This window comes from Lactuca serriola, chromosome 7 (assembly GCF_051521515.1).
Source record: "Lactuca serriola cultivar US96UC23 chromosome 7, Lser_US96UC23_V15, whole genome shotgun sequence".
Classification (NCBI taxonomy): domain Eukaryota; kingdom Viridiplantae; phylum Streptophyta; class Magnoliopsida; order Asterales; family Asteraceae; genus Lactuca; species Lactuca serriola.
The window spans coordinates 6,559,431-6,573,348 of NC_136414.1; the positions used below are offsets into that span (position 1 = coordinate 6,559,431).

Here is a 13,918-nt window from a genome sequence, read left to right on the forward strand (position 1 = left end):
CTTGTCGATATTAAAGACATTTTATTTTATAAAATAAAGTTTTTTTTAATGTTTAAGATAAGCGTTTACTTAATTATATATGTTCAATCCACTTTACGGTCGATTTTACTTGTCGATATACACACAAGATTTATACCAGGCATATGATCGGCTAATAAACATAGCCCAAATAGTCAACAATTGCGCCAACACAACACACTAGCAAATTAGCAATCAAACAAGATAAAATAACACCCACTAAAAAGTAAAAACATAAATAAAATTTAAACTAGAAATGAAGAATCTTTATTGTAAATTGCAATCAAACGCTGTACTTTCTTCATCGAAATCCCAGAGTTTCTCCATATAGTAAAGTAAGTAGACTACAGCCAATATGCAAAAGCCACACTCAAGAACCTACACATAACAATGCATAGAGTACAACTCATAATGCACGTTGTAGAAACACCACGGATGAACTAAACTACACCTTACAAGTTACAACATGCACACGTCACTTTACATCTCCAAGTAAAATATGCCAAAATGGGAAGATTTTGTTGTATTAAAAATTTACACTAATATGTATTTTATCACATACCAAAGAGATGGCTTTTAAGGATGAAGAAAAAGGTTTATCAGTATATTTTTTTATACTTCATCACTGCCACTTTGGTTAGTGTTTTTGAGTATGTTGAATTTGCAAAGAGGACAGGTGGCATTAATGTACAGCCATTTATCAATGCACGGGGCATGAAAATGGTGACAACACGGGAGCTCACGGAGTTCGGTTCCATCATCATACGAACAAAGGCAAATGCAACATTCCTGTAAAACAAAACAAAAAAAAAAAAACTTATAAATATTACAATCATTAAAAAAAAAAAAAAAAGGATGGTTAACTGGACAGGCTTTTGTAGGGCTATTTATGTCTTTTCACAGATAATCAATCTGACTTACGGCATCTTCCTCGGATAAAGCGCGTTCAACGGGGGAATCGGTGTCACATTCTATCATTATTCCACCGTAACCTTTTTGAATCTCCCCATTTTGTTTCTCAAAATCATCGATTCTTTTGAATTTGTATTTAGGGAGTCGTTCAATGTCATCCTTGGTTGCACCCTCCTATTTCAAAATTCAAATTAATAAAATTACTTTGGGAAATATGAAATTTATTTATTGTGTATTTATCACTTAGATTCATGGTAAGCTTCAATAACATAATTTTAAAAGATACTATTATAAGTAGTTTTGCAGCTTGTTGTCAATCGGACATGTCACATTTTATCACAAACTGTATTTTTTGTGCTTAAATTCATACTACACTTCAACAACATAACTATAAAGATAATGAAATTAATTTTGCACTATTTTATTAAGTTTCTTCTTTGTGTGAAAACAACTCCACAAATTTGTTGCCACTTACCATTCCAGTTTGTGACCTTCTATCACAAAGGAATATGCTTTTCAGTTATTTTTCATGCTTAAATTCATAGTTAACTTCAATAACAATTAACATAGATTTAAAGATATTAGAATTAGTTTTGCACAATTGTAACTTAGTTTATTCTGTGAAAAAAGTGCTACAAGTTTGTAACCTATCACAAAGGAATATGTTTACCAGTTTTTGGTGCTCAAATTCATAGTAAAATTCAACGACATAATAAAGTTTATTATGTAGTATGTTTATCAGTTTTTTCTTTTTTTGTGCTTAAACTTATATTACACTTATATAACATAGTTCTAAAGATATTAGTTTAGCACTTTTGCACCAACTTAAATTTGTTTATTGTGTGAAAGGAGTTCTACCATAACATGAACAACTTGCTACCAGTCGAATTTGTGACCTTTTATCCTGAAGAAGAAAGCTTATCACTTTTTTTGGTGCGTAACCTTTGAGTAAACTTCTTTAAAAAAAATTAAAACCAGTCTTGTACTATTTAAAGTTTGTTTGCTTAGTCAGAATGCGTGAAAACAGTGTAATAACAATTAACAGCACAAAAGACTTGTCAATCGAGTTTGTGACTTGTTACAAAGGAGTATGCTCATTGGTTCTTTTTGGGCTTAAATTCATAGTACATGTAATATAACATAATTTTATAGATACTGAAATTAGTTTTGCACTATTTCAAGTTTCTTTATTGTGTGAAAACAATGCGACAACAACATGAAAAGACTTGTTTCCAATTGAGTTTGTGAACTTCTATCAGAAAAGAGTATGGTTATCAGTTTTTTTGATGCTTAAATTCATAGTAAACTTTATTAATAGTATAACTCTAGTGATATAACACTTGTTCTTGTACTATTTTAAGTATGTTTATTGTGTGAAAACAGAAACAGCACTACAACAAGAAATTACCTGATCAGCCACTGCATACAAGATGGCAATAATACAAGGTAGACAGCAGCAAACAGCAATTCCAACAACACATGCCACAGCAACGCAGATAACCACAAAAAACACATCAAATGCCAAGAATGTAATACACAACCTGAAAAAGAAGTCATGTATAAATCATCATGAAGAAAAGAAAACATTAATTTTTACATTGAACTTTATTGGGATGAAAAAGGAATAGAAAAAGGCAAACCAGTATAATTGAGGTGCATTCAGAGTAAGATGTTGACCACCGGAAGACACCCAATAGAATCCAACAATCCACCAAATGAACGAAAACATTGTATTAGCAGACTCCAAATGCTTTGCCACGCTGCCACAGGTAAATGTAATGAACTTCAAGTGTTATGCAAGAAGTAACTCAAAGAAAACTGGTGTTTGTGTTTCTTAAACACAATAGGAAAACTTGGTTGAAGATTGTACCTGGTATCATCATCATTCTGCAAACTATTTGATGGAAAATCTGCATTCTCCCCTTCATCGCTCCCTGAGCTAGAAGAGTTGGAACTCGAATTTGGAATTCGATTTCCGTTATTAACTTCCGATCTCAAATTGCCACCATAATCCGATGAACGCTGCTGGTATCTGTGCTTGTACTCAACACACACACAAATCATATGAAGCAAACACTGGCACGCGTATCCAACAATCCAAAGCCTCAAAGGCCTCTTTGGATTCTCCTTTCGGCTCATAATCAGTACAGAAATCGAAACAACAATAAACGCAAGGTTCCAAATTAGGTCTAGGATCACAATCGGGCGTGAGTAAGCCCAATCGGTCTGCCGTTCTTCGATTTGCTCAGCCGCCGATTCCCTCACACGCATCGACGGCTCACGGAGCATCCGTCGGCTACTAGCGCGACGGAGGAATCTCGCGGCGCCGCGGAGGGAGGGAGTGCCTCTGACGAATTGGCGGCTGCGGAAGGCGCCGTCGGAAGTTGGGCTGAGCAACGGCGTCGAATCGATGGTGGTGGAGGTGTCTTCGGAGGAAGATGACGGAGATTGAGATGGCATCGTGGTCGACATGGTGAAATTGACAGAAAGGGTTATCGATTGGAACGATGGATCGAGTAACGGAGATTGTAGAAAAACCCCAGTTGTAGTTAGAAAGTTATCGATGAAGACAGTTGGTTGATGAAACGGACGGCCATGGATTGGGTTGTTGGGTGAAATGGGGCACGGCGGTTGATTGGAGAGTTGGAAGAATCCCTCTCAATGTGTCATGGATTGGAGGTGCATCACAGTTTCGATTATTCCAATAATCATCACTAAAAATTATTACAAGGAAATTGGTTTGTTAATCCTAAAAACTTACTGTATATATAAAAAATAATATTGGTTTTTAATGACAATAAATTTCGTCTACTGTATATAGTCGGTTGCTTTTTTTTAATGGGATGATTACTTATAAAATAAGATAGTTTAAGTTTTTTTTTTATTTAATCTTTAATCTTTTTACTACTGAATTTGTTTAGACCGCTCATATTACATTTTTATAATTGGTCGGTTTAGTTGATATAGTTTAGGTTTTGTTCGTATTTAGTTATTTAAGTTTTTTTTATCTAACATTGAACATGTTTGTACTATTTACGTTATTTACATTACATCATTACATCCCACATTACATCCTTATGAATTCGTCTTTTATGTTACCATTGAACAATATTTCTACTAAGTCTCTACGAAAGGAGTTTTAGTTTGAATCGGTCCTATTGAATCTTTCATCTTCTTTAAATTGTTATAACTCTTTTGTTTGAAGTCGAAATACTATGATTTTTTGTCAACACGTAGCTTGATGTGTGTACTTCGCTTTAGACCATATAAACACTTTATTTTTATTACATATTGATTTAGTTATAGAACCTATAACATATGGTATCAAGTTATAGAACCTATAACATATGGTATCAAACCTAAATTTGTGTTGTTTTAGCATTGAGTTTATTGTTTGTACTTCATTTTAAGCTATATAAACACTTTATTTCTTATAAATTGGGCTAGTTTTTGTTGGTTGATGTGGTATATTTTAATTATGTGGGCTCAAAGCAATAACTAGTTTTACAAACTCCATAAGAACATGTACTAGTTCCAATCGAGTATTTGACCGAAAACTGGGACCGGCATCGACGTAGTTAACTAGTCCAATTACCGATTCTCATCATTGATGTTTTCTCATACACGGTTTGTCCTTCACTTATATCCATAACCTAATTTACGAATCGGTCAAATGATGTTGGTGCCCTAGTTTTCTCCAAGCAGAAGATGTCTCCGGCTTTGATTTCATCTATCTCCATAGAAGACAACGAGATTATTTGTGACTACTTCCTCCTAACTCGAATTTTCACTTCCAAGACAAAAAACACTTTAGCAAAAAGTTTCTTCTATCTCTATAGCAGACAACAAGATTCTTTGTGATTGCCTCCTCCTAACTTGAATTTGCACTTCCAAGACAAAGAATCTCGTTTTCTCCTATGGAGATAGATGAAACTAAAGTAAAGATATCTCCTACTTGGAGAAAACTAGGGTACTAACATCATTCGATTGCTTCATGAGTTAGATTACTTATATAAGTGAAGCACGAGTCACGAATGAGAATACCTCATTAATTATTGTCTCATGTAGGATGTCGTGAGCAAAATCTGAAGACGCCGGTCATAAGGACTAAATTTGTACAAAAACATTAAAGACTAAATGTGTACAAACTGAAAATTATATTACCCTATTATATAGTTTTTTTTTCGGCTTAACATGGAGTAACCGGTTATAAGTACTAAATATGTATAAAAAAACAAGTTAAATGGTAAAATGTAGAAAAAAAAACTCAATAACCAGATGTGTACAAATAAAAAATATATATTACCTTTCTAATTCGTTATCCATTTTTTAAATATGCAATAATTTTCTAAATTTTCAAAAAAATAAAATAAATAACTTATTACGATTAGATATTTTGTTTGTCTCAATATTTAAGGGCATAACGAATGACATATGTCGCCGCCAAAGGTATCAAGAGTTGTCGCGGTTACTTTTACAAATAACATGTCACACTTAATATGTCATTCATGCTGCTTTGTTTGAACTCTCTCATCCTTATATCTTTTGATATAGTTTGAAACAGATGTTTTGTATATAATGTGCACAAATAGTGTTGTACAACACTTCGTCGAAAATAGCATAACAGTTTGTAATATATATATAATCAAGATAAAATGAAAAGGAAATTTTTGATAGAAATGTAACAAATTTTTTGTATACATATCTTTTAGAAACAAACAAAATGAATCATAGATGATTTAAGAGTAAGATGATTCACAAGATTTTTTTTTCTCGAAAAAACACATTCATGATTCATTTTTAAATAAATCAAAAACAAATTCATTTTTTAAACAATTTTAGTGAATATCAATAAAATCATCGTAAATATGAAATATTGAGATTTTTTTTTGGATTTTTGTTATGAATCATGTTAATTTTTATTAATTTATGTAGTATAACTATAAATAAAAACATAAAACATGGAACGAATAAAAAAAACTTTAGTTAAAAGTTTATGTTATGGAGTAGGATTAAAAGCATAATCTACAACATGCTTATGTGCTACCTTCTATTTTGTGTTACTCCTTGTAAACATAACAAAAAAACAAATTAAAATCAAAATTATTAATCTAAGTAATTGCTACTAATAGACAAAATAACCAAGCGATGAATATAAAAAGGATAATAACTTGAAAGGATAATGGATTTTTAATTTTGTTTATATTTATTCAGTGAATATTTTTAATTAAGTTACTACTGTTTTATTTGAAATTATTTATATTTTAACTGTTGTAAGCCGGTAAAATATAAATAATTTTAAATAATTTATGAATAAATGAAGTAGAAAAAAAATAATCACTAAACATTAACAAAATACAAAGTTCTTTGTTTTTCAAAGTGATTATCCCCATTCATATTTTACATAACAACTTTTTTTTTGTTGACAAACCGATTTTAAGCGTTTTTGCGAAACAATTATTCTTTGACTATTCAAGATTTCGATTTGTGTTCTTTCTTGTGCGGGGGAATTTTATCCAAAAGATTTAAATTTGGAGCGGCGTCATCCGTTATTTTCAAGTATAAACTCATATACATGTTTATTCCACACAAAGCTTGGCATCATCGACATGTTTGTGTAGAATCCGCGCGGAGCTTTTACAAAGCTGCTACTTCACGCATACCCATAACAGAACCTGTTTACTACTCGAATCAGAAGCTGAATGAGCTCTGGAAATCAGGTCGAATCAATGAAGCACAACACCTGTTCGATGAAATGCCTGAGAAAGATGAGTTTACTTGGAATACCATGATTGCTGGTTACGGAAATTCAGGGAAAGTAAGTGAGGCACAAAAGTTATTCCATGATACTCCAAATAAGAGTTCCGTTACATGGTCTTCACTAATTTCCGGTTATTGTAATTTGGGATACGAATATGAATCATTGAGCCTGTTTTCCCAAATGCAGTGTTTAGGGTATAAACCGAGTCAGTTTACATTAGGGAGTGTTCTTAGAATGTGTTCGATATACCGATTGTTATCAAGAGGGGAGCAGGTTCACGGGTATGCAATCAAGACTCAGTTTGATGCAAATGTTTTTGTTGTTACTGGACTTGTTGACATGTATGCACAATGCAGACAGATGTCTAAAGCTAAATATTTGTTCAAATCGATGACTTATGGAAAGAATCATGTCACATGGACTGCAATGATCACTGGATTTTCACGAAACCAAGATCAAATAGGAGCTATTGAGTGTTTTCGTAATATGAGAGCTGAAGGAGTTGAAGCAAATCAGTATACTTTTCCTAGTGTTTTAACCGCTTGTGGTGATAGCTTGGCTTTTAAATTCGGTTTACAGGTCCATGGTTGCATTGTGAAGGGCGGTTTTAGTGGTAATGTGTTTGTAGAAAGTGCATTAGTAAACATGTATGCAAAATGTGGGAGTTTTGATAATGCTAGAATCGCATTAGAATCAATGGAGGTTGATGATGTTGTTTCTTTGAACGCCATGATTTCGGGCTGTGTAAGGCAAGGTTTTAAACAAGATGCGCTTCTTTTATTCAAGAAGATGCACACCAAGAACATGAAAATCGATGATTTCACTTACCCATCTGTGCTAAACTGTTTTGCTTCCTTACTCGACCCCAATACTTCAAATTCTTCAAAATCCATACATTGTTTGGCTATGAAAACGGGATTTGACGGATACATTCTCATAGGCAATGCTCTTGTTGACATGTATGCGAAACAAGGCGAGTTACAATGTGCACGCAATGTGTTTGATAAAATGCCTGAAAGGGATGTGGTCTCATGGACTTCATTGATGACTGGCTATGCTTGCAATAATACCCATGAAGAATCTCTAAAATTATTCTGTGAAATGAGAATTTCTGGGATCAAACCGGATCAAGTTGTAATAGCCAACATCTTGAGTTCATGTGCAGAATTAACTGTTCTTGGTTTCGGACAACAAGTTCAAGCCGATTTCATCAAATCAGGTTTTCATTCATCATTATCAGTGGATAACTCTCTTGTTTCATTCTACACAGACTGTGGTTCCATAGAAGAAGCCAACAAAGTCTTCAATTCAATGAATACAAAAAACGTGATAACATGGACTGCGATAATCAAGGGGTATGCTAAAAACGGTAAATCAACCGAATCTTTAAAGTTGTACAATGAAATGATAAAAAATGGAACAAAACCAGATTTCATAACTTTCATCGAGATACTATTCGCATGTAGTCACGCTGGATTCGTGGATCAGGCCCGCGAATACTTCGACTCGATGATGAAAATTTACCAAATTACCCCCGGCCCGGATCACTATGCGTGTATGATCGATCTACTAAGTCGATCCGGGAAGATAGACGAGGCTGAAAAGCTTTTAAATGAAATGGTTATCGAACCGGATGCAACGGTTTTAAAAGCATTGCTTTCGGGGTGTAAAATCCACGGAAAAGTCGAGCTTGCGGAAAAGACGGCGAATACCCTTTTTGAATTGGCACCTCAGGATGCTGTCCCGTACATTGTGCTTTCTAATTTGTACTCTTCAATGGGTAAATGGGAAGAATCCGCAAGGATTCGGAGGTTGATGAAAGCTAGAGGGGTAAATAAGGAACCGGGGAAAAGCTGGATGGAAATTAATAGTAAAGTTTATACATTTATGTCGGAAGATAGAAGGCATGAAAAGTGGGATGCTATTTATGGAAAGATTGATGAGATTATGATGGCGATTAAAGAAGCGGGTTATGTTGCGGATATGAATTTTGCATTGCATAATATTGATGAAGAAGGTAAACAATTGGGTCTTGCTTATCATAGTGAGAAGTTGGCTGTGGCTTTTGGGCTTTTGGAGTTGCCACATGAAAGGGAGATAAGGATTTTTAAGAATTTGCGAGTCTGTGGTGATTGTCATACCGCCATGAAGTTTATATCGAGTCTTTATGGGCGGGTTATAATTTTGAGGGATTCGAATCGGTTTCATCATTTTAAAGATGGAATTTGTTCTTGTGGAGATTATTGGTAAGCAAAGATGAATTTTGTTTTGTAGCAATCTTTTTATAAAAATTCATTTGATTGATATTGTTGGTTTAACATAATGTTGACTTAATTGTGTAAATAATGGAATACATTTTTAGTTTTTCATCTAAAAAGAGATCAATTCTTGTTGATTCATCCATGTAGGTTTAGACTCAGACCTAAAGCAAATTTACTGGAATACATGACAACTTAAAAGAAACTTGAAAAAAATATACCATAAAACTATAATTAAGTTACAATTTTTTATGTTTTCATCTTTCGTTATTCGGGTATGGATGATTACACTCGATTGAAAACCAATATTCTTGTTTGATATGATTTAGAGTTGGATATACTCATACACATACGTATTTGATTAATTTGATACTTGTATATTTAGACCTTCTCTAATTCGCATTCATTAATAACTTATTAAATTAAATGTAGGTTGAGATTTAATGATTAATTTGGATGTGACGTGTCAAAAGAGAGCAACGATAAACAGAAAGGAAAAAATCCAATGTTATAAGATTTATTTGCATGTTTGTGCAGTCTCAAGAATAATTACTATATAACCATTAGCATGAGCACAAGGATGAAGGAGCACACATAACATAACATAAGATAATGAAACTAAGAAATAAAAAAATGAATTGATTAGAAATAAATTCTTCATGTTGTAAGCAACCAACCCATCATGAATCGAACTTTAGCTACACCATATCGTTGTTGTTAAGAGTCATATATAAATATATTTATATGAACCAGACCAGACCCGACCTGATCTGACCTCCATTTGCACCCTTTGATCGAGGCCGATAACTTGATTAGATATTGTGTTGTAGTGTAGCAGCAAAAGACAGAAAGAGAAAAGTATAATTAATTAATGACTATGTTTTTTTTTTATGGGCAATTAGTATGTATTCAAAAACCCAATTTTTTTTTGGAACGCCTTTTATCACATTTTTATTTTCTAGCATGTGCATGTTCGGGTATCAACCGTTGAAGTAGTTCGGGTGATGCGTGAGCAAGCTCTGTAAATCAAACATTTATATAAGTATTTGTCGGTATAACTTGTAAAAATTTAAATAAAAAATAGTATATATGGTATTTTTGTACCTTGTGGTGTGAAGTTAAAAAGGGGAGGGAGAGGATCGCCATTTGGTAGAGTCGTGGTCGGATCCCTTAAGTTGTCAAAGAACGGGTGAGTGCACGCCTCCAACTGTACACAAAACAAAACAAAACGCATATAAGTATCCCTTGTTTTTTCTCAACATTTAGAGTAATTTACAACTTTGGTCCTTGAGTATAAATGATTTTTTTATTTTTGGTTTCAAAAACAAAAACCTCTCCTAATTTTGGTCCTTAATTTGTCCCCAAGTAAAACTAAATTTCACAATTTGGGCCCAAAAAGTTTCCTCTTACAATTTTTACCCTCCTGATTTGAGGTTCTTATCAAGTAAATGAAGCTGATTTTAAATAATGATCAAATTTGCAAGATAAAAACTTTTTAGGACCAAAACTAAAAAACCAGCTACACTGAGAGACCAAAAAAGTAATACTCTCAAATACTTTAGGTAACTTTTTGTCCCAACCAAGTCCAAAACTAGATTTTGACTTACAGCTGTACAACGCAGCTTTGGTGAGTATTGTAGCAGGCGAGAGACAAGATCGACTGCTTCGGATGGCATGCGCTTGTAAAATATCTGATAAAAACCATTCCCAAAAAGTAAATTTTTGTTATCATTTCTAAAATATATATAAAAAGAATTTAAATAATGTTAATATGATTTGATTGATTGTTTAGTATAAAGATTATATCTATGAACAAACCTTATGCCATGGATGAGCCTTGATTTGTGGGAATTTAAACTCGGTGTAGTGAGGATTCATACACTTGATTTCCTCACGTGTTGGGGTTCCCAAAATCTATAAAAAAAAAAAAAATGGTTGTTAAAAATGAGTTTCAAATATAAAATTTATTAGACAGAAGAGAAGTTTGGTACCTTGATTATCTCCACCAGCTGATCCACACCACTTTCACCAGGGAAAAGAGGCTGCAATGCATATTTTGATTTATTTGTATGTATTAGAACAAGTGTGATAGTGGAATTTAGTGAACTAGAAATAACAATTATATAAAAACATCAAATAACTTGTTAGGTGGCACCTGTCCAAGGAGCAGCTCAGCCAAAACACAACCAGCAGACCACATGTCAATTGCATTTGTGTATTCTGTTGCTCCAAAGATCAATTCTGGAGCCCTGTAATATCTTGAGCAAATGTATGAAATATTTGGTTCACCAGGTACCTACATTCCCACAATAAAATCTCAATACCTCACATCATCATCATCATATTAAATGGAATGGAACGGGTGACGGAATTGCCCATTCCATTCCTGATTCCATCGTAATAAAGAGACTTTGTAAACTTACCAACATTTTTGCACTCCCGAAATCACATAGTTTCAGCTGATGAGTTTGTGGATTAACCTGGAAAAAGCAAAAGGGTTATATAATTATTATTATTATTAACAAACTTAACACATCACCAATACGCATCAATGTAAACAAGCAGGTTTCCATTCTTACCAATAAGTTTTGTGGCTTAATATCACGATGGCATACACCAATCACATTATGAATGTAGTTAAGCGAACGACAGATCTGATCAACAAAGACAAAGACATATATAAAATGAGATTACAAGATTAATTAAGTTGATGAAAAGAGATTAGTAAGAGAGTGAGCTGACCTGATATGTGTACAATTGTACATACAACATGGGCATGTGTTGATTCATCCTAACATAATGCCTTGACATCCTGTAGACTGTTTCAGGTACATATTCCAATACAACATTCAAATACACTTCATTTTTGTCGGTTGTTGAATAGAAACAATTTTTCAGTGGAACAACGTTTGGATGTTCCAATAAACGCATGATTTGTAGCTCTCTGTTCTTGTATCTTTTATCCTGTAGCACTTTCTTTATAGCAACAGCTTCCCCTGTTTCAAGACATTTGGCTTGAAAGACCACACCAAATGAACCGGTACCCACAACCCTCTCCGCTATGTAAGACAAAGTCTGCACCACCACCACCACAAAAAAATTAAAAATGGAGTATATCATAAGCCATACTGTTTAAATTTTTTAAATTCTTCCAGCAGATGTCAGATGTAAATAAATGAGGTACCTGTTTTGGTTTTCCATTTCGACCACCAATTGAAGTGACAATGATTTGACCTGTTTCAGTACCATTACCATTTACAAGAGTCGCCTCGAAATCCTGCTCACAAATCACCATTCATGAGTATCGACATGTCATATAGTCAACATTAGAATATTATGATTGTATTTATTACCTTGTCATCAGCATTATCTTCCATAATTTTCATTCCATTCATTTCTTTTGGGAGCTTGTCATAGTCAGACTTTCCAGGTCTAGCAAATGATGCGCTGGCAGACATCTTTACAGATCTAGCACTCCCAGGCTGCTCTAAACTCCCAAAATCTGACTCACCCTTCACCCTTTTAAAGTTGGGATCTCCACCCTACAAAACCACCAACTTCAACTTCAATCAATAAGATCATATTAATACTACGTATATTCAATTAAAAGGAAAGCATCTATCTGTATGATGTATCTCAGAAAAAATAATAATCATATGCCCAATGATTTTGACATCCTCCTAATCAAACAATAATGATATTGTTGATGATTATTATTATATTACTATTATATTCATAGCCAGCGAGAACACACAACAGCTCAAACTAAGTCAAAAGAACACAATAAACAAATAAGCTATTTCCGTGAAACTACTTCAATATACTGAAAATGGATGGATCCAAAAACAACAAAATCAAGAAAATTTAGCTTTTATCAAAAAAAAAAAAAAAAAAAAAAAAATCAGAAAATGAAATTTATTGGAAAAGGATCTTGAAAACAGATCAATCCAGAAAATATTTTGGCTTTCATCAATCTAGCAAATTGTTTAAACTTTCTCCGAATACATGGATAAAATAAAAACTAATGGATCTTCAAAACCTTTTTATCTTCATTGATCAAAACCAAAGGAACTAAAATATTTTTGAAACGTTTAGTTTCCAATAATAAAAAGGTAAAAAACAAGGCATAATCGAAACTTTCTCCATCTTTTAAAAACTTACATCTAAGTAATCCAAGTCAAGCAAAACGATAAAACGTGTAGTAACCGAAACGGAAAAGCGACCAGATTCAATGATCTTCCGAAAATGAAAGACATTCATTATCATTTCCATGAAAATTAGTTGAATGTGACTCAACAATTGAATTCAGAGAACAACACGAACAAACGATATTTCAAAAAGAAAACATTAGCTTCCATCGATCGAAAAGCAAAAAAGCCAAGATAACACGAAGTTCTTCAATTCTGATAAAATTCACATCAAGTCATTAGAAACTTACGGTATCCGAAACAGAAGTACGACCAGAGGCGATACTCTTCAAACGACGCATCACATTCATTATGCTTGATTAAATCGTAACCCTAAATTCTCCCTTCTCTCTGGATCTCCCAACACTTATCCAAACCCTTCTTCAACAAAACAAAACCAAAATCAACTAATGGAGGAGGAATCTGCGACACAACACGCAATCCTCCTCCACCTTCCTATTCTTCTCTCTGAATGTATTGCTCTCCCTCTCTCTCTTTTTCTCTCTCTAAAAACAATCCCTTTCTCTCTCTATATCTCTCTTAAAATTCTCCATCTCTCTCTAAAACTGTTTTTCCTGGTCAAAGGTCAAACCTGAAAAAGCCCAATCATTCATTCTTTGCCTCATTTCGTACACCAGTCAAACTTTCATTCTCAACCATCCATGTCATCCTGATTTCATGATCTACGGCTGACAAACCACGCAACTCTGTATACTAAACGACAACTTTTTCGCTCTAATTACTGAACTACCCTTATTAAAAGACGCTTCCAGATAAATATT

The 13,918-nt window shown here is 33.6% G+C and overlaps 3 protein-coding genes across 4 annotated transcripts; 1 reads left to right on the forward strand and 2 right to left on the reverse strand.

Annotated features, from left to right (window-relative positions):
- Positions 1–262: 262 nt before the first annotated feature.
- On the reverse strand, positions 263–3,649 carry LOC145061746 (E3 ubiquitin-protein ligase At1g63170-like). The gene is made up of 5 exons (XM_079009301.1): positions 2,801–3,649; positions 2,571–2,690; positions 2,339–2,471; positions 940–1,104; positions 263–807 (listed from the first exon to the last, which is right to left on the reverse strand). The coding sequence occupies exons 1-5, from the start codon at positions 3,400–3,402 to the stop codon at positions 631–633; spliced, it is 1,197 nt and encodes a 398-aa protein (XP_078865427.1). The 5' UTR covers positions 3,403–3,649; the 3' UTR covers positions 263–630.
- A 2,687-nt stretch (positions 3,650–6,336) lies between these two features.
- LOC145061875 (Tetratricopeptide repeat (TPR)-like superfamily protein) lies at positions 6,337–8,995 on the forward strand. Its single transcript, XM_079009454.1, has one exon. It carries the CDS (start codon positions 6,506–6,508, stop codon positions 8,939–8,941), a length of 2,436 nt encoding a protein of 811 aa, XP_078865580.1. The 5' UTR covers positions 6,337–6,505; the 3' UTR covers positions 8,942–8,995.
- A 567-nt stretch (positions 8,996–9,562) lies between these two features.
- On the reverse strand, positions 9,563–13,687 carry LOC145061876 (shaggy-related protein kinase theta-like). Of its 2 annotated transcripts, none has more exons than XM_079009457.1 (12): positions 13,388–13,687; positions 12,303–12,506; positions 12,134–12,226; positions 11,692–12,024; positions 11,529–11,603; positions 11,373–11,429; positions 11,105–11,245; positions 10,941–10,991; positions 10,768–10,863; positions 10,557–10,640; positions 10,054–10,156; positions 9,563–9,968 (listed from the first exon to the last, which is right to left on the reverse strand). In XM_079009457.1, the coding sequence occupies exons 2-12, from the start codon at positions 12,405–12,407 to the stop codon at positions 9,901–9,903; spliced, it is 1,206 nt and encodes a 401-aa protein (XP_078865583.1). In that variant the 5' UTR covers positions 12,408–12,506; positions 13,388–13,687; the 3' UTR covers positions 9,563–9,900. The 2 variants fall into 2 exon arrangements, with proteins under 2 accessions (XP_078865583.1, XP_078865582.1); XM_079009456.1 differs by having other exon boundaries at positions 12,303–12,491; positions 13,388–13,686.
- Positions 13,688–13,918: the final 231 nt, after the last annotated feature.

Bases quoted from the DNA above. Each gene is read 5' to 3' on its own strand.
- LOC145061746 (XM_079009301.1), bottom strand. From the start codon at position 3,402: ATGTCGACCACGATGCCATCTCAATCTCCGTCATCTTCCTCCGAAGAC. The intron at 2,472-2,570 runs GTTTGCCTTTTT...CTTCTTTTTCAG, and splicing joins AATGCACCTCAATTATACTG to GTTGTGTATTACATTCTTGG. The intron at 1,105-2,338 runs GTAATTTCTTGT...ATTTTGAAATAG, and splicing joins TGTATGCAGTGGCTGATCAG to GAGGGTGCAACCAAGGATGA.
- LOC145061875 (XM_079009454.1), top strand. From the start codon at position 6,506: ATGTTTATTCCACACAAAGCTTGGCATCATCGACATGTTTGTGTAGAA.
- LOC145061876 (XM_079009456.1), bottom strand. From the start codon at position 13,447: ATGAATGTGATGCGTCGTTTGAAGAGTATCGCCTCTGGTCGTACTTCT. The intron at 10,864-10,940 runs GTACCAAACTTC...TTTTTTTTATAG, and splicing joins AGCTGGTGGAGATAATCAAG to ATTTTGGGAACCCCAACACG. The intron at 9,969-10,053 runs GTACAAAAATAC...TTTGATTTACAG, and splicing joins TTTTAACTTCACACCACAAG to AGCTTGCTCACGCATCACCC.